This window comes from Callithrix jacchus, chromosome 4, assembly GCF_049354715.1.
Source record: "Callithrix jacchus isolate 240 chromosome 4, calJac240_pri, whole genome shotgun sequence".
NCBI lineage: Eukaryota > Metazoa > Chordata > Mammalia > Primates > Cebidae > Callithrix > Callithrix jacchus.
Window position 1 is genome coordinate 165467336 of NC_133505.1, and position 25525 is coordinate 165492860.

Consider the following 25525-nt stretch of genomic DNA (forward strand, 5'->3'; position numbering starts at 1 on the left):
GGCGCACTCAGGCCCCGCCCCAGGCCTGCCACGCCCCTCTCCGCTCGCGCCAGCCCCGCCCACGCCCAGCACCCGGGCCGCGCCCTTCCCTGCGCGGCGGCCAAGTGCAGGGACCCCGTGCCTGGGCGGGGCCCGCGGGGTGGACCCTGAATTGGCCTCTCCTCCCATCCTCTAGGAGGTGGTGGTTTCCATAGGAACCCTTGAGGGTAGCCAGGCAACTCCCTAAACCTCAGCAACAGAAAGAAAACACACGTCCGAGAGGGGAAGCCTGGTCCCGGCCCCTCCTCTGGTTTGTACTGTGGGGATTGACGCTGACGTTCAAACGGGCTCGGACACCTGGCAACGAACTCGAAAGCGACTGCCGAAGGCATTGCGCCCGGTGAGACATTGTTGTAGTTCCCTTGGGGATCTGGGATTGGCATACTTTAGCTATTGAACGAAACTTCCCTTTAGGGAGTTAAGTTTTCCAGGTAAACGAGAATTTTTTCCTTGAAGCACCATTAAAGTAAAACCATTTGGGGTGAAAAATTTTGTAAAATGTGGCACACTTCCTGACTACCTTAATCACAATGAACTAGCCAGACTTGATTTATATCTGGGCTCTTTACGGAAATTAGGAATTGCCCTGGGTTCTGGTAAACTGCCCTCTGCGAAAATCTGGGGCACATGCACCTATGTGCAGGTATTCTCAGCCTCAGGGCTTTGATTTTGGCGTTTGCTTTTTCTGGTTTCATCATGCACTTGAATTCAGGCTGCTGGAACCCAGTTTCCGTTCCCAGGAAAGAGCTGACTGCGAGGGTCCCAGGGACTTGGTGGAACTAAGCTTCAAATCCCACATGTAATCCACCAGCACCCCTTGTTATTTCTACCCCATATGCTCCGGACCTTAGTTAAAGATTGATATATCTCACCTGGATTCTGACCATCAGACTCTAACCTGGTTGGTCTATCATGTCCTTCAAGAGGAACCTCACCCCAAGACTCTTCTCTCCCCTTACCCGTTCTGCCTTGCCCTAAGTCAGTGGTTCCTGTGTTGTCAGACTATAGACTAATCTTAGCGATCTTTGGATGACTAAACTTTAACATATCTTAGCTCAAAATCCCCTACAGAGAGACTTCCTGTGACCCCTGCATCTAAGGTAGCTGGCCTCCTCATTGTCCACCCCGCTTCCTGTACATTTTCCTCATAGCACTTCTCTCGCTTTGCAAAAATGTATTTATGGTTGCTTGTTTATGGTGTGTCTTCATTTAGAAATTAAGTGCCATGCAGGTAGGATCTGTTTTATTTACTAATGTATCCCCTTCCTTTTACATTGTGCTTGGCACATAATAGCTGCACAATTAAAATGTATTTATTTATTTATTTAGAGACAGGGTCTCACTCTGTTGCCTGGGCTGGAATGCAGTGGTGTGATCAGATATTTTGAGCTAAGATGTGTTAAAGTTTAGTCATCCAAAGACCACTAAGAGCTTGAACTCCTGGGCTCAAGGTATTCTCCTGCCTTAGTCTCCTGAGCAGCTGGGATTCCAGGCAATAGCCACCACAGCCAGCTACTTTTTAAAATATTTCTCTTGTAGAGATAGAGCCTCACTGTGTTGCCCAGACTGGTCTTAAACTCCTGGGCTAAAAGGATCCTCCAGTCTCAGCCTCCCAAAGTGCCAGGATTATAGCTGTGAGTCACCATGCTGGGCCTAAAATTGATTTAATGAATCATTTCCCCCACAGGTGTTAGCATTGCCTCAGACCCAAATGGAGAGAACTGGGGAGTGGAGGAAGATGCAACCACCTGTCTCTTTGGGGGAATCAGGGTTGGCGAGGGGAGGGTGGAGCCATGACTGACCCAAGGCTCCTTGGCCCTGGGTGCTTGGTCTGAGCACGGAGACTTGCTGGGTGGGCTTTCTCACACCTGGTCTTCCTCTCCTTGGACTCTGAACTTTCTCTGCCTTTTGAGTTCCCTTCTTATTACTTGGCTTCACCCCCCCTTGTTCTGGTGTTTCAGTCTTGTTTCAATCCTGTGCCTCAGTCTACAGGTGATTCTGATGCTAACATTGCTTTGCCTTCCTGCCATTCCCAGCATCACCCGAGATCTCGTTTTGGGTGTTCTCTGCCTACCTGGTTCCAAGCTCTTGGCCCCACCATGATCCAATCAGGATCAATGAAGAGGCCAATCAGGAACCTCTTAATTCTTTTTTCTTCTGCTATGTTGTTGTGAACGTGGAGTTCAGTCGCTAAGTGTCACAGAATTATGTGCAAAGTGAGGATAAACCAGATCTGAGTGACTGCCTGCAATGGAAGAGCATGACGCTTGGGACAACCTTTTTAATTTTCCCCACAACCTTTTAGGAACTTCCTAATTTAAATGAATTTCCTGAATGGCTGCTAGGAGGGTGCATAATTAATGCATGGATCTTGTTGTAACTGAAGATCACCAGCCCGCACATAAATCAATTAAAAAAATGCAAATGTGCATTTTAAAAATGTTTACATGATTTTAGCTTTTATACATTGGGTGCCACTCTCCAATTTTAACTATCAAAGAACATTTGCTAAATGATCATATTTGTGGCATTTTGAGGCTGCCGATAAACAGATGAGCTGGTCTGTTTATCTTCGTAACTTTGTTCACTGGTTCAACACACATACATGGAGCACTCCCTTTGTGTCAGGCTCTGAGCACAAAGGGACTCAGACTACAACTCAGGCTACAAAGTTGACTAAAACGTGGTCTTTATGGAATTTTTTTTCTTTTGAGACAGAGTATCTCTCTGTCACCAGACTAGAGTACAGTTGGTGCGATCTCGGCTCACTGCAACCTCTGTCTTATGGGTTCAAGTGATTCTCCTGCCTCAGCCTCCTGAGTAGGTGAGATTACAGGCATGTGTCACCATACCCAGCTGATTTCTATATTTTTAGTAGAGACTGGGTTTCACCAGGTTGGCAAAGAAAGTCTTGATCTCTTGACCTCATGATCTGCCTGCTTCAGCCTCGCAAAGTGCTGGGATTACAGGCGTGAGCCACTGAGTCCAGCTGGAATATTTTTTTTTAATAGATATCTCTGTAAATAGTAGGGATTGAATTCTCTAGGCTTATGTGATGTTGTAGTGCTTGGAAAAATGCAGTGATATGGTATTGTATTCTGCCCAACTGATGTACAGTCTGTAGGACTAAGGAATTTAAAATCGCTAAGACATTTGGCAATTCACCAGGTGCCATTTCCAGCACCTTCCATCTGCCACGAATGGACGTCCATCAGAAGCACTGGAGCTCAGCCATCTTGACTCATAGCTGCTCATGAATCTTCGGTATTCTGCCATAGTTTAGAGTAACATTTAGTGTCTATGCAGCGAGTCGGTAGAGTGAATCTCGGCTTTGTTTTTCAATTTGGCGGTTAGTAATAGGTTGGCAGGTTTGGGTGCAATCACCTTTCTTTCCTTGAGGCAAATATCTTGACTACAGAGTGTGGGACCAGAGCTGCCAATACGTTTATTTAGCAAGTATGGGCCTAATAATCTTAGCAATCGATGAACTGTCACATCAATAAATAACATCAGTAATATCCAGCGGTGTTCTGTTGTCTGTCATCTGCAGCCCTTCATAGTCCAAATCCAGTCCTCTGAATATTCCATTTCTTCCTTTCTTCCCTGTGCCAAGAAGTGGCCCTGAGATGTACTGTGAGATCATGCTGAGTCAAAATCATACTAGTAGAAGACGATGAGGACGAGGATGTTGTTGAAACGCTCATGGCTAAGGTATTTAATGTCGTAAAGGAAAAGAAACTCCGGCTGACACATATCTAAAGTGAGAGTCCTGTGCTGAGAAATGCTAAAGAGATGAAGAAATGCCTGTATTTAGATCTGCTCTTCGGCTGGGAAGCACAGGCACCGTTGTACTGAAATACCTGTGGACCCTGTGAAAGGGCTGCTGCTCTGAGCCCTTTGGGTCCCTCTGCCTCTCAATCCTAGTGACTGCAGCCCCTTCCCTGGGATCCTGTCCCCAAGATCAATAACTAAAGGATAACTCGTCACATAGCAGTGCCTCCGCTGGCTTTTGTTGCAACTCGTCAATATTCATGCTATGGTAGTTATTAAATAGTTTGATGATCAGTTCTGTGTTTATGGAAACAATACACGCGGCATCAGCAGCATAGGCCAGGTTAGCTGCAGAAATGAATGGCCCCAGACTCTCAGTGGTTGATGACGGCAAAGATTTACTTGCCATTCACACTCCATGACAGCCGAGGACCTTCCATGGCTCTGTGTCATGCCTTCTCCGTGCTGAGACCAGGTTGATGGAACAGCCTGTGTCTGGAGTCATTGAGGGAGAGACAAGAGAAAGAGAATGGTGGCCCAAGTACTGGCTTGGAAGGTGCCAAGCCTATGTGGCACGTGGCACCTTGCACACACTTCATTGTCTTCTTACTCTCCAGAGCAAGTCTTCGGCCATGCCCAAGTTAGCAGGGCAGAGACACTTAATGACGCTGAGTAATACGACCCGGTACACACACACAGGACTGAAGGTTCCCCTTGGTGATTTCATTACAATGTTCATCGCCCTTGGCCTGGCTGTCCCTCGTTCACTGTTAATTGGCTTAATCCCCTGGCCAGCCCCAAGTGACCTCACTTAGTTTCAGATGTGATCTAAGTTACCCCTGCTCAGCATCAACACCCACTTATATCCCGTCTGTGCCAGCTCCGCAGCCTACTGTCCATTTTAGCCCGAAGCTTTAGATCATCGTCTCCAAACGTCTTCAACCAAGCCATTCTAGCAAGAACAATTTTTTGAGCATGTATTCTAAGGGTGTATTTTTTCTGAGACAGAGTCTCACTCTGTCACCCATGCTGGAGTGCAGTGGTACAATCTCAGCTCACTGCAACCTCTACCTCCCAGGTTCAAGCAGTTCTCCTGCCTCAGCCTCCTGAGTAGCTGGGACTACAGGCACATGCCACTATGCCCGGCTAATTTTTTGTATTTTTAGTAGAGATGGGGTTTCACCATTTTAGACAGGATGGTCTTGATCTCCTGACCTTGTGATCTACCTGCCTTGGCCTCCCACAGTGTTGGGATTACAGGAGTGAGCCACTGTGCCCAGCCAGGTATGTTTATTTTTAAATGATATCATTAACCATAAATCCATTTATTAAACATTAATAAAGCTTAAGTTTAGGTTTTTTTTTTTTCTTTTTGCGATGGGCCTTGCTCTGTCATCCAGGCTCCAGCCTGCAGTGGCGCTGCAGATCTCTACCTTCTGGGCTCACGTGGTCCTCCCACCTTGGCCTGGCAACTAGCTGGGACTGTAGACCCGCTCACTCAGTGAGTTTTTAAATTTTTTGTAGAGACAAGATCTCCTTGCATTGTCCATACTGGACTTTTAGCTTTTTTAAACAATAAATATAACTGGAAGCTCTAATAATTCCTTAGTATCTCCTATCATTAAGAGCTAAATTTTGTCACCCCAAAATTCATACATTCACATATCAAAATGTGAATATGTTTGGAGATAGAGCCTTTGAAGGTCATATGAGTGGTCCCTGAACCAGAATGATTTGTGTCCTCATGAGACGAGGAGATGAGGCGTGGTGGCTTAACCTGTGATCCCAGCACCTTGGGGCCAAGGCAGGCAGATCACTTGAGTCCAGGAGTTTGAGCCCAGCCTGGCAACAAGGTAAAACCCCATCTCTACAAAAAATGCAAAAAATTGGCCGAGCACAGTGGCTCACGCCTGTAATCCCAGCACTTTGGGAAGCTGAGGTGGGTGGAGTGCTTGAGGTCAGGAGTTTGAGACCAGCCTGGCCAACATGGAGAAATCCCATCTCTACTAAAATACAGAAGTTAGCTGGGTATGGTGGTGGGTGTCTGTAATCCCAGCAACTCAGCAGACTGAGGCGGGAGAATTGCTTGAACCCAGGAGGTGGAGGTTGCAGTGAGTGAGGAAGGCGCCACTACACTCCAGCCTGGGCGACAGAGCAAGACTCCATCTCAGAAAAAAAAGGAAAACCAAAAAATTAGTTGAGCATATTGGCCTGTACCTGTAGTCCCAGTTACTCGGGAGGCTGAGGTGGGAGAATCACCTGAGCCCAGGAAGTCAAGGACGCCTCTAGCCTGGGTGATGAGAGTGAGGCCCTGTATCAACCAAAATAAAAAAGGGAAAAAAAAAAGGAGAAAAAGAAGAGATGAGGACATAGATATGCTCACAGAGACCACCACGTGAAGAAGACACAGAGAAGATGCTGTGTGCAAGCCCAGGAGAGAGGCTGCCCAAAGAAACCAACCCAGACAGTACCTTGACCCCGGACTTCCAGCCTTCAGGATTACGAGAAAATTAATTTCTGTTGCTTAAACCACCCATTCGGTGGTATTTGCTACGGCCGCAGAAGTGATGAAACACTACTTTGGAAATAATGACTCCAGGTTACCCTCATTCCAAAAGCATTCTCTTCCTGATATTCTGAATGGATGAGGTCAGTGTCTCATGCTACAAGCTACTAATTGTGCTACTGAATAGATAGCAGTTACTATTTATTGAGGATTATTTAGGATGGGGGTCCTCAACCAGGATCACTGTGGCAGTGCCTGACACACAATAGATCCTCCGTATGTATTTGTGAATGAATTGAATGAACTGTAAACCCAGGGGAAAGCCTGGGACCTCACCAGGAAACAGGCTCAGAGAGGCCTAGTGGTTTACTTAATATCACTCAGCTCAGTCTCACCCCAAAGCTTACCCTCTTGATTCACTCTTGCCTACTGTCCTTCCAACACTTTGCAGCCCACCCCCACCCTCCCCTCCACCCCTGCTCCTAACCTTATGGAATTCACCACCTCCAGTCATCCTCTTCAGGCCCCACAATAATGAGTTTTAAAATTGAAGGACTAAAGAAAAGATCAAAGTGAACCTCATTTACAGATGAGAAAACTGAGGTTCAGAAGGTCTCAGAGAAATCTAGTGATGGACACATAGGCACCTTATTCTTGGTCATCAGCTAACTGGGTAAAAGTCACATTTTCTCAGGGTTCACACTGTTTACTCTTAGGGGTGAGTCTGAGATCCTCAAAGGTCCAGTAAGGGAATGAAAATCATAAGCCCACAAACTGGGAGAGGATACGTGTTATCTATCTATCTATCTATCTGTCAATCAATCAGTCTATCATCTCTATCATCTATCTATATCTATCAATCTATCTATCATCTCTCTCTCTCGAACTATCTATGTATCTATCATCTACCTATCAACTACATCTATCTATCTATCTGTTTATCACTGTCATCTATGTCTATCATCTATCTAATCTCTCTGTCTATCTATATGTATCTATCTGTGTTTCTATCTATCATCACTAAGAACTTCTACAAATCAATAAGAGAAAGGCAGATAATCCAATAGAAAAATAGGCAAAAGACTTTCACAGTCCTACATAAACATAGTTATCCAAATGATCAATAAACATGAAATGGTGTTCAAATTGCCCAGCTACATTAAACACCAGGGAAATGCATGTTAAAACCGTAATGTGGGCCGGGCGCAGTGGCTCACGCCTGTAATCCCAGCACTTTGGGAGGCCAAGGTGGGCGGATCAAGAGATCGAAACCATCCTCGCCAACGTGGTAAAACCCTATCTGTACTAAAAATACAAAAATTAGCCGGATGTGGTGGCATGCACCTGTAGTCCCAGCTTCTCGGGATGCTGAGGGAAAAGAAGTGCTTGAACCCGGGAAGCAGAGGTTGCAGTGAGCTGAGATCACGCCTCTGCACTCCAGCCTGGGCGACACAGGGAGACTCTGTCTCAAACAAGCCAACACACACCATAATGTGCTACCACTGTATACCCAGCTGAATGGGTAAAATAGGAAAGGCAGGCTGGGCGCGGTGGCCTATGCCTGTAAGGCCGCACTTTGGGAGGCCATGGTGGGAGGATCGTTTGAGCTCAGGAGTTTGAAACCAGCCTGGGCAAAAGAGTGAGACCTCATCTCTACTAAAATGAAAATAAGTTAACCGGGTATGGTGGGGCATGTCTGTAGTCCCAGCTGCTTGGGAGAGAGACTAATGTGGGAGGATCACTTGAGCCGGGGAAGTCTAGGTTGCTGTGAGCTGTGATCACACCACTGCATTTCAGCCTGGGCAACAGAGCAAGACTCTGTCTCAGAACCAAAACCAAAGAAAAAGGCTCATCTTGTGAAGTATTCTTCAGTTAATAGTTGTTTATGAGATGTGGTTAGTCATTTACACTGAAGTCTGTGTGAAACCCTTCACAAATGTGGGGACATTTGAATATTTGAAGCCTGTAGTCTCTGCGGGGGGTTTCCTTGGGAAGGGTGAAACATTTCACTAGCATCAGCTTGGTCTTTCCTCCAGCTAAAAATGTAAAATCTTGGCATAAAAGAGCTCCTTGGTGTGGTTTTGGGCTGGCTTTGCACCCTAGGTTTCTAGTGATGTGGGAGTCGCCACCGACGCATGAGGCTGGCCACATAGGAGGCACTGCTTCAGCCTGTGCCCAACAGGAAGGAAAGAAAGATACGTCAGTTACTCTAACTAAAGAAGAATTGACTTCCTGATCTGCAGAGCCGGCTCTGGTCTCTTCTCTTGAAGAAGATGTAAAGGTAGGATAAGAACGCACGGCTGGCCATTGCAGCAGGTTGTTTTAGGAGTGGGGTGGGTAGAGATGATTGTTATTGTAATTTTTCTTAAATTGATGACATTGAAAAGGTAGGAAACAAAACATAATAAATTCAATAAAGGATATCTTGTAATTTTATTGAATAACAGACATTTAACATTGGAGATAATAATTTAAGTGATATGGTGGAATTAACTTCAGAGTTAATTAGAAACCAAAGCAAAACAGAAGCAGTATCCGAAAGCTGTATGGTTTGATTTTTTTAAAGAGTAGAGTGTTACTTGCTTTCTCTTTGGCTTCTGAACTGACTTTATTGTTTTGATTACCTATAATCTCTAGTTTGGGGGTGGAACACAAATATCACTTTGGAATTTTAAAAAGGTTAGCTAGGGTCTAATTTAAATGTATTTTAATTACGCTTTCTTAATCCCCAAATTGCTTGGTAAGAGACTCTGAGAGGGAAGTGCACAATAGATATTAAAGATTTATGAAATTAGAATCGACACTGGGCACAGGGGCTCACACCTGTAATCTCAGAACTTTGGGAGGCTGAGGCGGGCAGATCACCTGAGCTCAGGAGTTCGAGACCAGCCTGGCCAACATGGTGAAATCCCATCTCTACAAAAACTACAAAAATTAGCCAGGCGTGGTGGTGGGTGCCTGTAATTCTAGCGACTCAGGAGGCTGAGGCACGAGAATCACTTGAACTTGGGAGGCAGAGATTGCAGTAAGTGAGATCCTGCCACTGCAATCCAGCCTGGGTGATAGAGCAAGATTCAGTCTCAAAAAAAAAGAAATTAGAATTGGTGTAGAAAAGATTATTTGGCCAAGATAGTGGGAAATTCTAACTTCTTAGCTGCTTTGCCTAAATAAACCATAAGGTTTTGGAATTAAACGGACCCAGTTTAGAGTGTGAGTTTAGGTAAGTTACTTGATCACTCCAAGACTCACTCTCCTCATCTATAGAATGGGTACATTTATTTCATAATGTGATAATAAGGATTTATAGAGATAATGTATGCAAAGTATTTAAACTGGTTCAGAATAAGCGTGAAATAAATAGTAGCTGTTGTTGGCACAACCAAAAGCGTAACAACAATTGTGAGTAGTACCTGTAAGGATATAATAACATTCTCATTTCCTTTGCTCTTCCATACAAAGAGGTCAAGTTTAACTATGAGCGTCATAGATTCCTATTTCCGATTCTAAAGTAAGAATTTTTGTTGTTTGGGGAGGTAGAAGTCTCCCCGAATGAGAAAGAATGCACAGAATCAGCAGTGACCTGCGGTGACCTTGCAGATAAAGGTCTTTGTCCTCTCTCAGGTAGGCTTCAGGATTATAGATTCAAGCCCATGTGTGAGTCTTCTAATGTTATTTATTTATCTGAGACAGAGCCTTGCTATGTCACCCAGGCTGGGATGCAATGGCGCGATCTCACCTCACTGCAACCTCCGCCTCCTGGGTTCAAGTGATTCTCCTGCCTTGGGAAGTAGCTGGGATTATAGGCGCCCATCACCATGCCTAGCTAATTTTTGTATTTTTAGTAGAGACGGGGTTTCTCCCATGTTGGCCAGGCTGGTCTCACACTCCTGACCTCATGATCCACCCACCTCGGCCTCCCAAAGTTGGGATTCCAGGTGTGAGCCACTGCACCGGCCGAGTCTTCTAATGTTAGGTACAGATTTCTGAGGGACCTGAAGTTTGTACAACCTGTGGAGACTTCAGGAAAACAAAGAGGAAACCAGGCATAGGGCATCTGGGGCCTTGGACAGGGCCTACAAGTAAGGGATTCTGAAGTTAAGGTGTCATGAGCTTCCCAGAAAACCCACCTCTGAATAAGTAACAGAATAGACAGGAAACGTATAAACGCATATCTTCACTTGTCAGATTTGCTGAGGGATATGTGTGTGTGTTGTCTCATTTTTGCAAAAACGAGTCTTTCCAGCCTATGAATAGGGAACTGGAGCCGAGAGATGATCTTTATCCATCACCTTCCTTCGTGGCTGTCATCAGCTTCCATAATCTAGGCAAGTGAAAAAGTCATGACGTTTTCAGGTAGAATTCCAAGGACAGTGCAGTCGCTCAACTTTTCCCGTGTACGAGGCAGAAAGCGTGGCTGCAGGCTGAAGCGGTGAAACTTCTCAAGGAAATAGCTGTGGTAAACAACACAGGCGCGAGCTGCCCTCCCCCTGAAAATAACCTGCTGGTCTGTGGCTTGCAGGCTTTGAGAACGTTCCGTAGTTTCCCTTGAAAGCCCGTGTGTTGATGACAGTCACGTTCACATGCGCTCATTCTGCCTCAGTTCTCGGCATTTCCACTCTGGCAACGTTTCCCCCCATACCAGGGAGGGGTAAACACTTATTTCCTTTCATCTGATGACTGGTGGCTCAGAAACAACAGACGACTGGATGAAAGAAATAGGGGCCCTGCCTATGAATAAACAACGTGTCCCTCTTCCATCCTCCTTGTCTCTTTCCTTCATCGGTTTTACTTTTCTCATACTTTTCCCCTTTTACCAGATTTAAAAGCCAAAGTCAAGGTTTGCCGTTAGGCCGAGGAAAGCAAGCAGGCATTGTTTCACACTGCTAGCGCCTGGCTGGCTATTTCAAGCCCCTGGCAGAGTTGTCCCACACGTTGCTCCCTGGGAAGCCCTCCCTGGCCCCACCAGCCCTCTCTGTTCCCACGTGGAGTGAATCATGCCTTCTGATCCTTGGGTTTTTGTGCTCATCCCACCATGTTATGACTTATTTGTCTATGTTCCATGTTCTGGCTGGGATGGGCCCTTAAATGCAAGGATTGGATCTCACTTCTTTTTAGGTCCTTGATATCTGTCACCTGCTTGATATAGAGGCCAATAAAATCAGTGTTGAACTGACGCACCCAACACCATAACCCAGCTGTTTGTCTGGATGCCCAAGTTCTACTGGAATACAGCGTGACCAGATAAAGACCTATGGAAACACTTCACGTGAAGCTATCCCCAGGCTGCCTGCATCCCTCGCAATCCCAGGGCAGTGGCTTTGCTGCCTATTCTTGGGCCTTCTAGAAGGGGAGATGGAACGGTAGTAGAAGGAACCCTTTCGAGTTGGGCTTGCTTTATTCTGGCTGTTGCTCTAGGGCTGTGCCTGGATGACTCAGTGAGTTCCACTAAGAAGCAGGGATGGCTCCCTGTCGTGGAGGAGGAAGGCCAGTCTCCCAGAGATGAAGCAGCTGGCCTGAGAGAGCACGTGGCTGAGTCCTGGCTGGGTATGAGCCCCGACTGGCTGGCTCCAAAAGTGACACAGAGACAGGAGTGTGGGGGACTTCTCTAAGTGGCTTCAGGAGAGTATTTCCTTCCAGGTGGTGCTGTGGTGTGGGATTTATTCATTTTTAATTGCCAGATAAAATCAGGCTGATCGATGGAGTGCTGTAAAACAAAGACAGGCACCATTATTCAAACGCAGCAGGGGAGTTAGGGGACGAATATGAGCTCCGGGCGGGTGAGGCCGGTGCCTGACTCTGTGCTTGGGACATCATCAGCAGCATTTAAGATCTTGTTGAGTGAGTGAGAGAGTGACCGAATAAATATCATCCTGGGAAAATGGATCTGAGAGATTTCATTACTCAAGCTATGAGACTGTGAATTCCTTTGTGACATCATTAAAATACAATTGCAAAGATTCTTGTTAAATTCCAAAATGACGGAGATTTTCCTATGCTTTTTGGATTTCTGAAGACTGAGGCTTTCTGCAGTGAGTACTCACCTGCCCCCTGCCCGTCCTTACTTCCTGCTCTACTTGAACGCAGGTGCCCTGCCCTAGGAAGGAAGCCGGACACTGCAGTAAATCTCCATGTTGCAACAGTCACCAGGTTTCTCAATTCAAGCCAAACATCAAGTGCCTCCTTGCTGAGTGATGGGGGAATCGCTGAAATCTGATGCTGTCCCTAGAAGGGGAACACTCAAGACAGAATGAAATCAGGGTCAGCATCGAGATATACAAAGTAGAAAGCAGGTACATTGGAAGGAGCAATGGATTTTGATTCTAAATAAGGAGAAAGATTCTTAACTAGATAGCCTTGATCTGGCCCTTGAAGGTCCAACAGTAAGAGTGTGGCAGGCTGGGCACGGTGGCTCACACCTGTAATCTCAGCACTTTGGGAGGCTGAGGTGGGTGGATCACGAGGTTAGGAGTTTGAGACCAGCCTGGCCAAGATGGTGAAACACTGTCTCTACTAAAAATACAAAAATTAGCCAGGCGTGGTGGTGGGCGCCTGTAATCCCAGCTACTCAGGAGGCTAAGGCAGAAGAATCTCTTGAACCTGGGAGGCGGAGGCTGCAGTGAGCCGAGATTGCACCACTACACTCCAGCCTGGCGACAGAGCAAGACAAAACAAAGTCACTAATGGCTAGGACGAACCTTACGAAAAAACAAAACAAAAAACTTGAAAGACAATTTTAAAATTAGGAAATTGGAGCAGGAACCCGCAACCAGGAACAGAGCCCTTTGCTCCTCCCTCAGAATGAATGGAGACCAAAATCAGATGTTTATGCCCAAGAAAAGCAGGATTTCGTTCAGCACTTCTCCCAGATCGTTAGGGTGCTGACTGAGGATGAGATGGGGCACCCAGAGACAGGAGATGCTATTGCCTGGCTCAAGGAGGTCCTGGAGTACAACGCCATTGGAGGCAAGTATCACGGGGTCTGACGGTGCTAGTAGCGTTCCGGGAGCTGATGGAGCCAAGGAAACAGGATGCTGATAGTCTCCAGCGGGCCCTGACTATGGGCTGGTGTGTGGAACTGCTGCAAGCTTTCTTCCTGGTGACAGATGACATCATGGATTCATCCCTCACCCGCCGGGGACAGATCTGCTGGTATCAGAAGCCAGGTGTGGGTCTGGATGCCATCAATGATGCTATCCTTCTGGAAGCATGTATATACCGCCTGCTGAATCTCTACTGCCAGGAGCAGCCCTTTTACCTGAACCTGATCGAGCTCTTCCTGCAGAGTTCCTATCAGACTGAGATTGGGCAGACCCTGGACCTCATCACAGCCCCTCAGGACAATGTGGATCTCGACAGATTCACTGAAAAGAGGTACAAATCCATTGTCAAGTACAAGACGGCTTTCTACTCCTTCTACCTTCCTGTAGCTGCAGCCATGTACATGGCAGGAATTGATGGCGAGAAGGAGCATGCCAATGCCAAGAAGATCCTGCTGGAGATGGGAGAGTTCTTTCAGATTCAGGATGATTACCTTGACCTCTTTGGGGACCCCAGTGTGACTGGCAAAGTTGGCACTGACATCCAGGACAACAAATGCAGCTGGCTCGTGGTCCAGTGTCTGCAACGGTCCACTCCGGAACAGCGCCAGATCCTGAAGGAAAATTACGGGCAGAAGGAGGCTGAGAAGGTGGCCAGAGTGAAGGCATTATATGAGGAGCTGGATCTGCCGGCTGTGTTCTCGAAGTATGAGGAAGACAGTTACAACCACATTATGGCTCTGATTGAACAGTACGCAGCGCCCCTGCCCCCAGCTATCTTTCTGGGGCTTGCGCGCAAAATCTACAAGCGGAAAAAGTGACCTAGAGACTGCAAGGGCGGAGAGGAGGCTCTCAATAAATAAATTATTGTGTAAAAAAATAAATAAATAAATAAATAAATAAAATAAAATTAGGAAATTGTCACTGAGGCATATTTTGTCTTGGAAAAACAGACTATGACTGTGTCTCAAAACAGGAAGCAAAGGGATAGTGAATTACAATATAATATGTACTTGCAGATGTAAACTACGTGAGAAGACAAAGTGAAGCAGTCAGATGTTTGCAAACATAGAATCCTGTTGAGGACGCGGCCTGCAAACGTGGGCCGCAGTACACAGCACACTGATTCCAGGGCTGTAAGCAGTGCTGCCCTCTGATATCTTTCTGAAGCAATACAAAATTCTTGTTAAAGTTTGAAATTAAAGTACAGTCTTCCTTCAGCTTCCATGTTGCATTTCTAGAACATTTGGAGTATATCAGAATCCTGCAAAATGTACTTTTAAATATGAGTTAAATTCTATTATTAGATAATTAAATTTTTTTTTGCCTAAATGACTTGTCAACATTTATGTGAAAGTGCAAGACAGTTATTTGTCACTGTGACAATCAAATATACTCCACACATTCCTAAAGATGGGAGTATGGTACTGCTCCCACTGAAAATCTGGAACGGGTCCCCGTGAAATGAAGCAACTGTGGTTCAAATATGTTCAATGGAATGTCCAAAGCCATCAAGCCAGTGGGGACACTAGTGGAAACCAAAGAGAAATGACTTCCTAGCTTCCTGGTCAATCTTGATGCTACCGTAGGATGGTGCTCTATGCTATACCTCTTGCATCATTGCAAAAAGTCACCCCTCATTTGGAGTGGACCTTCCAAGGTTAAACAAAAGAGTACATTTGCCAGGCACAGTGGCTCATGCCTATAATCCCAGCACTTTGGGAGGCTGAGGTGGGTGGATCACCTGAGGTCAGGAGTTCGAGATCAGCCTGGACAACATGGTGAAATCCTGTCTGTACTTAAAAAAAAAGCCAGGTGTGGTGACACTCCTGTAATCCCAGTGACTTTGGAGGCTGAGGCAGGAGAATCACTTGAGCCTGGGAGGTGGAGGTGGAGGTGCAGTGAGTAGAGATCATGCTATTGCACTCCAGCCTGGGTAATAAGAGTGAAACTCTGTCTCAAAAAAAGAAGTATATCTCAATTTTATCAATAGAAGGCTTTACTGATAGTAGATGCTAAACCATAGTCTAAGTGCTAAACAAGTACTTGAGTCACACGGTTTATAGAAGCTAGGATGAAAGTCTCTAAAGTGAAGAACAGCAAGCTTTGTCCGAGGCAACTGGGAACATCAGAAGGTGTCCTGCTTTGGTCTGTATCTGAAATACTTTCAATGAATTATAATGTAGTGCTATATCCTTGGCTTTGAGATCAATATAATGATACAGAAAGTGCAGTTTGGCATCTTCTGCCAAGCCACTGTCTAGGGAGTTGATTGTCTTAGTCTTTTTCTTTTTTGAGACGGAGTTTCACTCTTGTTGCCCAGGCTGGAGTGCAGTGGTGCCATCTTGGCTCACTGCAACCTCTGCCTCCTGGGTTCAAGTGATTCTCCTGCCTCAGCCTCCCGAGTAGCTGGGATTGCAGACATTTGCCACCACACCCGGCAAATTTTGTATTTTTAGTAGATACAGGATTTCGCCACGTTGTTCAGGCTGCTCAAACTCCTGATCTCAGTTGATCCACCCGCCTCTGCCTCCCAAAGTGCTGGGATTCCAGGCGTGAGTCACTGTGCCCAGCCGATTGTCTTTGTCGTTTGCATCTTGAGGATGTCTTTCTGTTTCTTTCGGTGTGTTAAAGCTACAGACAGTATCTTGACTTTTCATTTCATTTTGTTTTGCTTTGCCTTGGCTACCAGGAAGGCAAAGCTCTTAAGGCTCAAGTGCGGTCACTGTTACTTCATGTTCTTGGTAGAATTATCAGCCCCTTTTCACTTGCTGCTGCTGTCTCTCTGACTCTATTTTAGCTGTCTTCTATATGCTTTTATTGGAAGCTGCATCATATTTTTGTTAGAAGTAGAATAGGGTATAAATTACCAATTGGTCAAGTCATGAACCTTAAGAACCTGGATCAGCGCCTGGGGTGTTCAAGAAATATTTACTGAATGACTGGATGAATGGATCCCGGAAATGATTTCATTTTTCTGTAAATCCGAGTGAATGGCCACTAGGGGGAGCGTGAGCGCTCATTTAGCGGTGGAAAGGGCGCGTCTCACAGGTGGGGTCCACAGGTGTGGGTTTGGGAAAGTGAGGATAGTGCTTTGTAATGATCATTGAACCCTGTATTTCTAAAATGCATAAGACCCAGCCACCTGAATGGGCGAGCCGTTGAGTATTTCTGAGACCCCCACCAGGTCACTGGGTGGTGTCATTACCAGCCAGGACTGCAGCTATGTGGTCCTGCTTACCTGGAGAGCTGGAGACCAGAGCCAGAGAGTGGGGCACAAACAGCCACGTGGAAAGAAAGCACAGTGCATGGAGCACGTGTTTGCAGGCAGGTGCAAAAACTCCTCACTAAAAACACCCAAGAGCCAGGTGCAGTGGCTTAGGCCTGTAAACCTAGCACTTGGGAGGGTCAGGCAAGACTGTGTGAGCGCAGACCAGTCTGCACAACATGGCGAAACCCGTCTCTACAGAAAAAACTTAGCTGGGCATGGTAGCCTGAGCCTGTAGTCCCAGCTACTCAGGAGGCTGAGGCTAGAGGATCGCTTGAGCCTGGGAGGCTGAGGCTGCAGTGAGCTGTGGCCATGCCACTGCACTCCAGCCTAGGTGACAGAGTGAGGTCCTGTCTCAAAATAAGTAAATAAAAACTCAGGAATCAGACAAACCAGCTAGCTCTGCATCCAGCAGTATGGTTAGTAGAGTGGAAATAAGAAGACAGCATGAAGAACTGAGGGGAAAGTTGAGAAGAATGGGCTCATGAAGTTGGTGACTTGATGGCTAATTTGCACCTTGACACCTGGCACTTGGTCACACGCTGTTTTCTATTACTTTCCACTTTTCCAGAGACTCAGATCCTTGGGGCACTGAGGGCTGCTAGTTTCATCTGTTCATCTGGAACCTGGATCTTAGGAGGGAGGAGGCTTTACCCCTGCAGCACAGCCAGGTACCAGCCCAGCCAGGCACCAGCCCAGCCAGGCAAGGGCCTAAAGGCCTTGTTGCTTTGTGACTTTTCCCTTCGTCTAGACAGGAAGCCTTTGGAGAGCAGGTGCTTGTGGGTGCGTTATCAAAGACTAGACGCCAGGACCATCCCTTTTCAGAGCTCTGGATTTTCTGTGCCTCATGCAAGCTCTGCAATTGGGATGAACAATATATTTTAATTTTATTTTACGGTAGGGAAACTGACAAATATTGAATTCCATAACCGAGCAATCCTTGGCCAATAGGCCCATGAACTTGAATAGAGAAAAAATTAAATCTTTATTTTTATTAAACTTTAACTAAAATTTAGCATTTCCTTGAAGTACGGATATAGGCAAGAAACCACAGTAGAATCTGCAGAACTTGTGACTTTGTCACCAACAGAAATCATGGATATTTTCATACCACATGATATGTTGTAGATATCTCAAAACAGTGTTTCTGTTCATCACTACTTTGAAATTATGGGAGTCCTTAGATCACTGCTAGATCTTAACATTTCATGCATCAATGAACACATATATTACTATATTACAATTCTAAAATATTTCAGTATGATCAATTTCCTGTGTAACACAGTATATTTTATGCATTTAAATACACAGGCTTCACCAGTCTACCAAAGATTAAGAAAAAGGTTAAGAACCTTTGCTTAAAGAAAATGATACCTTAGAGCTCTATTAGCCTGTCATTCACTAATTTGCTATGAATCATAAATGAATATAATGTGGATTTCTTTTGAAGCCCAGCAAAGGAAGTGTAGCTTTTAAAACATTGAAAGGACGTCTTATCACTAAGGGATTCACATAGATTTAATAACAAAAATAGGAAGTATAGGAAGTATGTTGATTTGATCTTCTACATTTTCTGGGTAAAAGGATGTATGCAGAACCTTTAACTGCCATTAAACAAAAAGAGCTAATGCAGAAGGCAGCTGATGACACTTATTCAAGACTAAGTAATTGGTAGGCTGAGCTTGTGGTGATGCCGCTTCATCCCTCCCTAACTGATTAAAATTTTTTGAGCGAAGTTAACTGTAAAAATAATAGCCAATACTTGAGAATGTCATTTTTCTAATGTATCTTCAATTAGGATAATGTACATTTATCACAGACTTTTATGTCCTCTGACCACTGAAGATATGGAATTCATATTTGGAAAATTCAAGTTTGGAAGGTTGAGGCTTTTAGAAATGAGAAGTGTTGTTTAAGAAAATTCAAAATGTTACATTATCACCACGAGCAGAAAATGCAAGGGTTTGTGTAGACTATTTTGTCTTTTTGGAAGTAATGTTGCAGAGATACTTAAGCTAAGAAAGATGTTGCCATTTTTTTTTTTTTTCCTACAGGTATTGAATGGGCTGGGTTTTTAGTGATCGCCCCTGCTCACCTGGAAGCATCTTTATTGGAAGGTTAACTTCTGTGAGTCATTGATACTCTTTTGATTGCTATTTGTAAATTTCCTCAGCTTGAGATACTTCTGCTTTGCAGAAGTTATCTGCTTGCAGCTGTACATAATTTATATCAATCTCTGGTGAAACCTCAGAAAAAAGATATGCTTTTGTCTTAGATGGATGTCAGCAGCAGCGGAACCCGGTGAAAACACCCCCCGCCCCTTCCCCGTGGCACCAGGCTCTGCGAGCGGTAACTCCAACAAACCGACAACCTCTTGAGACCTTCTTCTTCTCAGGAGTATGACACAGTTAAAAAGGAAAAAGCCACGAGCAAAACAGTTGCCAATGAAATAGGAGAGGGAGCTCTTTAAACAAGGCTGGCTGCAGCTGGCCTCCGCCGCTCATCTGCAGGGAGCTTGGTCCGTGGAGTGAAGCTCTTCTAACCTGGGTCAACAAAAAGGGAGAAGAAATGGCCCAAGAAATAGATCTGCATGCCCTCAAGGAGCTAGAACTTGAGGCCGTTCTCCAGGTCCTGTACAGAGACCAGGCGGTTCAAAACACAGAGGAGGAGAGGATACGGTATGCTGCCCCTTCCTGGGGTCACTTTGGGTTTTTAGCTTTCTCTTCTCGGGGCCCGCCACTCCGTTGCTGCTGCTTGCTTACAAATCTCTGCCCCGTGCCTCTGGGCTTCGTGCCTGAGAAGGGTCCTAAGTAAGGGCTGTTGGTGGAGACGATCTTCATTATCTAACTAAACGTAGAAGATGCCCAGTAGGAGGGAGGCCGCTCTTGTTATTTATTTAAAACGGTGCCTTTGGGCTGTAAGTTTGCTGTCTGCCATCTGCTATCTGTTTGCTGACTTTGTGGGAAATATTCAAGGGACGTTTTGAGGCTTCCAGTTGACCCCTTCTTTCTGGAAAGACCTCAGGTTAAGGGTTTTCCTACCTTATTTTTGACGGTGCCCAGAGGCGTAGAGAAAAGCAAAGAAAGCAGCTCAGAAGAGCAAATCCGATGGGATCCAGCCCTGTGTTTTCTATTTGATCGCTTTTGCTTCCCGGTTGGCTTTGAGGAACCGGGGAGCATAAAATATGAACCCGCTTAGCCTGTTCCATGACTGCTTTGCCAACAGGGAACTTCTTCCCTGGCTGTCTGTAAGCTGCGAGGCTGTTGGGTACAGGTTAACATTTAGAAAAGTGTGCTGAACTCTATCAGGGTTCCGCCTTCGCTGCCAAGATCCATCTTTAAACAGGTTGGCGCTCGTTTGTCCATGTCTAGGAAGGAAATGAGGTTTAGAAAATAAGCAGGTGGGGCCGGGCGCGGTGGCTCAAGCCTGTAATCCCAGCACTTTGGGAGGCCCAGGTGGGTGGATCATGAGGTCAAGAGATCGAGACCATCCTGGTCAACATGGTGAAACCCCGTCTCTACTAAAAATACAAAAAATTAGCTGGGCACGGTGGCGTGTGCCTGTAATCCCAGCTACTCAGGAGGCTGAGGCAGGAGAATTGCCTGAACCCAGGAGGCGGAGGTTGTGGTGAGCCGAGATCACGCCATTGCACTCCAGCCTGGGTAACAAGAGCGAAACTCCGTCTCAAAAAAAAAAAAAAAAAAGCAGGTGGGATATGTATTTTGGTTTGCTTTGGTTTCTAATGGCAAAACACGTTAGAAAACAAAACTTCGGACAACGAAATGCTTGAGGAGTGAGGGGATTTTCTGGTATAGTATTCTTTCCTCATCCTCTCTGTTATTTCAAAGCTCTCTAAGTGTACTCTTAAGCTTTCCTCTGTTAAAAACTATAATACAGGCTGGGCCCGGTGGCTCATGCCTGTAATCCCAGCACTTTGGGAGGCCGAGGCAGGCAGATCACCTGAGGTCAGGAGTTTGAGACCAGCTTGGCCAGCAGAGTGAAACCCCATCTCTACTAAAAATACGAAAATTAGCCAGGCGTGGTGGCAGGTGCCTGTAATCCCAGCTACTCAGGAGGCCAACGCAGGAGAATCCGTTGAACCTGAGAGGCCGCGGTTGCAGTGAGCTGAGATTGCACCACTGCACTCCAGCCTGGGCGACAGAGTGAGACTGTCTCCAAACAAAACAAAAAACCTCCCACCACTAACAACAAAAAATGAAAACAAAACCGTGATGTGGTGAGAAAAGTGAAATTGTATTTGACGAGGAAAGATCTTCCAGTGGTTTAGAGACATCACTTTGGATATTAACAAAAGGACATAGGTATGGTGGTGAGGAAGTTTGTTCCCGAGGGCGCTGATTCTAGGCCAGATCCTGAAAGCTGAGTTTTAAAGTTCGTTCCTGATGTCATCCTGTTTCTTGGGATTGGCTCATTTCTTCTACAGTAGGTATCATAGACATTTCCTGACAGGGAGGTAATGACCCTTTTTTGATCCAATGCAATGTCTCTCTGCGCTATGGCTGTTTGTCTAGGGGAGTGAGAGGCTAGAAGTGGGCTAACCACTCAATTAAAAAAAAAAAAGTAGCAAAAACATAGCATCAGTTGATGGAATTAGGTAACTCACCAATAGCAGAGATGTATGCTGTGTATTTCTAGATTGCTCCAGGCCTTCCAGATTAAAATGGATGCTCTTTTCTGTGTCTTTTCCTCTCCTCTAACTATTCTTGCTTACCATCTTAACAGCCTTTGGGCATGAAGGGACGGACGTGGTAGGGAACTTCTTTGCACCAGGCATGTTCTTTATACTTTGCCAGTTAGTCCTCACAGCAACTCTGAGAGGTAACGTTGTATCACCTGTTTGACGTTGAGGAATCCCCTGAGCCTCGACGCTGAGTGACAGCCCAGTTCACACAGCCACATGGGAGCCCAGTGATGTCGAATGCCAAAGCCCCTTCCCTTGCCACGGGTGGTGTCGCCTGGGCTCTTGCCCCGTAGCCAGGTGTCGGGTGTTCCATTCAATGTTATCTTCTTTAACTCTGGGCTGCAGGAAACTGAAGACGCACCTGCAGCATCTCCGGTGGAAAGGAGCGAAGAGCACGAACCGGGAGTACAAAGAGAAGTGCTGTGCACGCTGCCAGCAGGTGCTGGGGCTCCTGCTGCACCGGGGCGCTGTGTGCCGGGGTTGCAGCCACCGCGTGTGCACCCAGTGCCGTGTGTTCCTCAGGGGGACCCCTGGCTGGAAGTGCACTGTGTGCTTCGAGGACAGGTGAGCATGGCTTGGGTCTCAGAGGAGACCTGTCCACAAACGGCTCATGAAGGGAGCACTCGGTCCTCACCTTCAGCCAGGAAATGTGTATGGAGCACCTGACAGGGAGCTACCTTCCTCGATTTGGAAGTTATCCTCATCCAAAAATCAATTTTATCATATAACAACATTTTTTTCATTTATGGAAGTTTGGGCCAAGCGCAGTGGCTCATGACTGTAATCCTAGCACTTTGGGAGGCCAAGGTGGGTGGGTTCCTGGAGTCCAGGAGTTTGAGACCAGCCTGGGCAGTGAAGTTAGACCCTGTCTCTACACAAAATACAAAAGTTAGCTAAGTGTGGTGGTGCATGCCTTAGCCCCAACTATTTGGGAGGCTGAAATGAGAGGATCACTTGAGCCTGGGAGGTCGAGGCTGCAGTGAGCTGTGATTATACTACTGCACTCCAGCCTGGGTTTCAGAATAAGAACCTGTTTAAACCACAAAAAAAAGTTTAAGTCTAAGGATGGGCTAACCCAGGAGTTCAGGTTCATTCAGATTTCTTAACTAAATGCCTTCATTTCCTTAGCACTTACTTTCTCTCCTCCAGTACCAGTGGAAATTATAATCCAGGGAATATCGGAGTAATACTATGAGGCTTTAAATACTGCCTTTTTGAAGGAGGCAAGCTGACCTGTCTTTGATACTCAGGCTTCCCATTAGTGACAGACTACAGTTACAGTTACAGTCATCAATTGGTGTTAGCAGGTTTAAAAACCAGTTTTAACATGGAATTGGTGTTTTTAAACTCCCCATTCTGAAAACAATAAAGACCCAACTTGGCTTAGACTCCCGTTGCTCAAAGCAAGAATGAACTGGTCACGAGTTTCCTGAAATCACTAGAGGGGTGACTCCGTCTGCTGGGGGAGATGGTGCACAAGGACATCACAGGACTGGTATGAACGGGAGTCATCAGAGACTCAGATTAAAAAAACAACTTTTTTTTTTTTATTTTGAGACGGAGTTTTGCTCTTTGTTGCCCAGGCTGGAGTGTAGTGGTGCAATCTTGGCTCACTGCAACCTCTGCCTTCTGGGTTCAAGTGATTCTCCTGTCTCAGCCTCCTGAGTAGCTGGAATTATAGGTGCCTACCACCACAGCCGGCTATTTTTTTGTATTTTTAGTGGAGATGGGGTTTTACCATGTTGGCCAGGATGGGCTTGATCTTTTGACCTTGTGATCTGCCCGCCTTGCCTCCCAAAATACTGGGATTACAGGCATGAGCCACCATGCCTGGCCTGAAAATAACTTCTAAATATTGCCACAGATGTGTGAGTGCCCCAGGGACAAAGATTATGGGAGGTGCTTATACCCTGTGGGCATGGTGGCTGGGGTTTCTCTCCCCCACATCAGGAGGGCTACGTTTCATGTACACACCGGCATTCGTCTAGTGTCCTGCCCCTTTGCAAGGCTTACTGTATTTCAGTCATCCAGCCAGAGAGGTGAAGTGGCTCAACCCGATTTCTTTGCTCTTGAGCCGTGTCCCTTCCATTTCACTCATGGCGTGCCAAGTCACACAGACAGTGGCAGAATTCGCCTTCTCATGTCGTGTTTCTTTGGTTTGCTGAAGCCAAGATCCTTCAGGCTTTTCCTCGCTTGAGAGTAAAAAATAAAGAGTTACTGTGAGCTGCCCTGGCTGCAGAGAGCGCAATTCCAAATCATCTCTAGAAAGGTCTCAGGGTCTTCTTCCCCATTTCAATCAATCATGTATATTTGACGTCTAATGGTAAACATTGCTGGGCAGGGTGTTACATTTCTCAGCATTTTTTCTTCTTCTAACAATGAACTATACATGAAAAATCAAAACAGGAGGACAAGGTCTGAGGCAATCTCCCAGGAAGCTGACAGTGTTGAAATCTCTGCCCTAGTGAGCATTGTGTCTCAGGCACTGTAACTTTACCTTCTAAGTACATGAAACATGACCTTGACTTCAAAAACCCCAGCTTCCTTATTTTGAAATAAGAAGGGTTTTCAAAATGTCTAAGGTCATTGCATGACTCTGAGTGCATTCACAGGAAAGTCGGGAGGGGAGAGAGCGAAGTAGTTGGTGGTGACATGCATTTTCCTTCCCGTTGCCTTGCTCCCTGTCCCCACAGCCCTCTGTCCTCTCTCCAACTTTATCCAATCTGGGCTGTCCTCCTCCTCTTAGGACCAAAACAAAGATGAGACTTTGTGACACTTTAGGATCTTTGACATTCATAACTGTGGCACATAGGGGGACCTGGAAATGGTTTTTGACCCCAGTCATTGTCTCCCATGCCTCTTCCTTTGCTTCAGGTTCATTCCTCAAGAAAAAGTAGATTTGTGGTTCTGAGCAGGATGAGAACTCGGTTTTTAAAATCAGGAAAGGGGAAGTGCTAGGGTAGCAATGACCAAAACCAGCCCACCAGCTGCGAGTGGCTGCAGAACAAGAGGCCCGTGGAAGGTGCTGGCCCTGACTGTGTGTTGAGAGGCTCCAGGAGACAGTTAAGATAAAGTTTCTGTCTTCAGGGAAAGTTTTCTCTTAGAACTACTGAGTGCCAGGCTGCTCAGGGACCCAGGAGCTCAGGGGAGGGAGACACGGCAGGCTGAGGGGCTCAAGATGACTTTCAGAACGTCCACGGTTGGAATATGCCTTTAATGTTTTCTTAGGAGCTTAAAACAATCTTATAGGGTAGCTACATTGTTCATCCTCGTTTTATAGTTGAGGAAGTGGAGGATTAGAGACACGAGATGGTTTGTCCATGGTCATATCAGTAAGAACAGGGTGAAGACTGCAACCCAGGTCCCCTGGCCTCCCAGGCCTCCCTCTGAATCTCCAGTCCTCTCCAGCCTGCTGGGAGCCTCGTCCCGGGAGGGCAGAGTCTTTTTTGTTTTTGTTTTTGAGATAGAGTTTCACTCTTGTCAGCCAGGCTGGAGTGCAGTGGTGCAATCTTGGCTCACTGCAACCTCTGCCTCCTGGATTCAAGCGATTCTCCTGCCTCAGCCTCCTGGGTAACTGGGACTGCAGGTTCCCACCACCATGCCCAGCTAATTTTTGTGTTTTTAGTAGAGAGAGGGTTTCACCATGTTGGCCAGGGTGGTCTTGAACTCCTGACCTCAGGTGATCTGCTTGTCTCGGCCTCCCAAAGCGCTGGGATTACAGGCGTGAGCCACCATGCCCAACCAACAGTCTTAAAAGCCACGCAGAAGAGCTTGCCTCAGAGGCAGTAGGAATTGGAGGATGAGCATTTCCTCCTTGCCAAGTGAACACTATGCCGAAAGTGTGCGTGATTCTGCAGGGCAAAATCAGGAGGGCGGAAGGTGAAGGTGAGAGAGCGACCTGAGAGTTGTTGCAGTGAATGAGAGGCGGCAAGGGAGGAAGCTGGCGGCAATAGTGAAGGGGAACATGAGACAGGAAAGGGAGGATGGACCTTGATTACAGCGGATAGAAGACAGAAGGGTGAAAAGCGATTCTGAGGACTGGCCAGACAGGTCGCTTGGCTTGCTGAGCTGGATCACAGGGCAGCAGAGAACCAAAGAAACAGAGTAAAAGAGAAGGAACAGAAAGAACCCAGTAATCAAAGGCATGTTGGAAAGGACTTAGAAGAACAAAGTAAAGTTGCTTTCAGTAGTGAAGGGGCTGC

General features: G+C 46.2%; 1 protein-coding gene and 1 pseudogene across 15 annotated transcripts in view; both read left to right on the top strand.

Moving 5' to 3' along the window:
- SYTL3 (synaptotagmin like 3) overlaps positions 1-25525 on the top strand; it is a 122372-nt gene that overhangs the window by 773 nt on the left and 96074 nt on the right. For 6 of the 15 annotated variants that reach the window (XM_054254577.2, XM_054254582.2, XM_054254581.2 and 3 more), the window contains exons 1-5: positions 64-379; positions 17193-17292; positions 18676-18748; positions 18897-19299; positions 21669-21887. In XM_054254577.2, coding sequence (XP_054110552.1) covers positions 19190-19299; positions 21669-21887 — 329 coding nt within the window. In that variant the 5' untranslated portion in view covers positions 64-379; positions 17193-17292; positions 18676-18748; positions 18897-19189. Of the gene's footprint in view, positions 1-63; positions 380-8419; positions 8598-17192; positions 17293-18675; positions 18749-18896; positions 19300-21668; positions 21888-25525 lie in introns of those variants that run through there. The other 9 variants (XM_054254578.2, XM_078370398.1, XM_078370399.1 and 6 more) reach the window with 5 other exon arrangements.
- Positions 13066-14217, top strand: LOC144582231 (farnesyl pyrophosphate synthase pseudogene; annotated as a pseudogene).